Source organism: Apaloderma vittatum, unplaced genomic scaffold, assembly GCF_000703405.1.
Source record: "Apaloderma vittatum isolate BGI_N311 unplaced genomic scaffold, ASM70340v1 scaffold9476, whole genome shotgun sequence".
Taxonomy (NCBI): Eukaryota; Metazoa; Chordata; class Aves; order Trogoniformes; family Trogonidae; genus Apaloderma; species Apaloderma vittatum.
Window position 1 is genome coordinate 41,081 of NW_009721279.1, and position 728 is coordinate 41,808.

General features: G+C 38.3%; 1 protein-coding gene across 1 annotated transcript; it reads left to right on the plus strand.

Moving 5' to 3' along the window:
* Window positions 1-324: 324 nt before the first annotated feature.
* On the plus strand, window positions 325-495 carry LOC104275390 (FERM, RhoGEF and pleckstrin domain-containing protein 1-like; the record flags this gene model as incomplete). The annotated part of the gene is made up of 1 exon (XM_009871325.1): window positions 325-495. A coding segment is annotated over exon 1 (171 nt), but the record flags the coding sequence as incomplete, so codon positions are not given.
* Between the last annotated feature and the right edge of the window lie 233 nt (window positions 496-728).

Genomic DNA, 728 nt, shown 5'->3' on the forward strand with positions numbered 1-728 from the left:
TGAGTTTTGTCACGCTCAGTTTCCAATGTGGTCTTAGTTGCCTTCCCCAGGAGAAAAGGAGTATTTTCCCATTTTGCAATACTGTAGTCAGTCTATCAGCCTTTACTCCCAGCAAGTGATTAGCCTGTGTATTTTGAAAAGTATAAAGTTTGCCCATTTTTCTTCTCTTAATTTGAGATATTAAAAAAAATCATAATGGTCATTACTGGTTGTATTAATGGTCATACATTTTATTAGCTCTAATGCTTGTGTGAAAACCCTCTTATTTATGGTCTTCTTTGCCCTTACTCTTTTATCAGATATAAGAAACGTGTTTCCCTAAACATGGGTGAAACAGAGCAGAGACCAACAGCAGGATCCCGGTTGGGAGCTCAGGAAAACGCTGGGATCAGTACCTTGGAGCATGGACAGAAACCACCTACGACTCCTCCAGGAAAACTCGTGTCCATCAAAATTCAGATGCTGGATGACACACAAGAAACTTTTGATGTTCCGGTAAGGATGCGGAGATTGAGGTGGCTGAAGATTATTCAGGCGATTCTAAAAATGCATGTTTTCAAACCAGTTCTCTTTTTATGTCAACTCTAATTCTTTGGCTAATGGATTCATGTTGTGGAGGAAATGGCATTAAATAGATGATGGTGCAATAGAAGTAACATTAAACAGTGAAGTGAACTGTAAATTACAGTTATTATTGTGTTTCTGTTTGAACAATTTCTGAAGAGGTG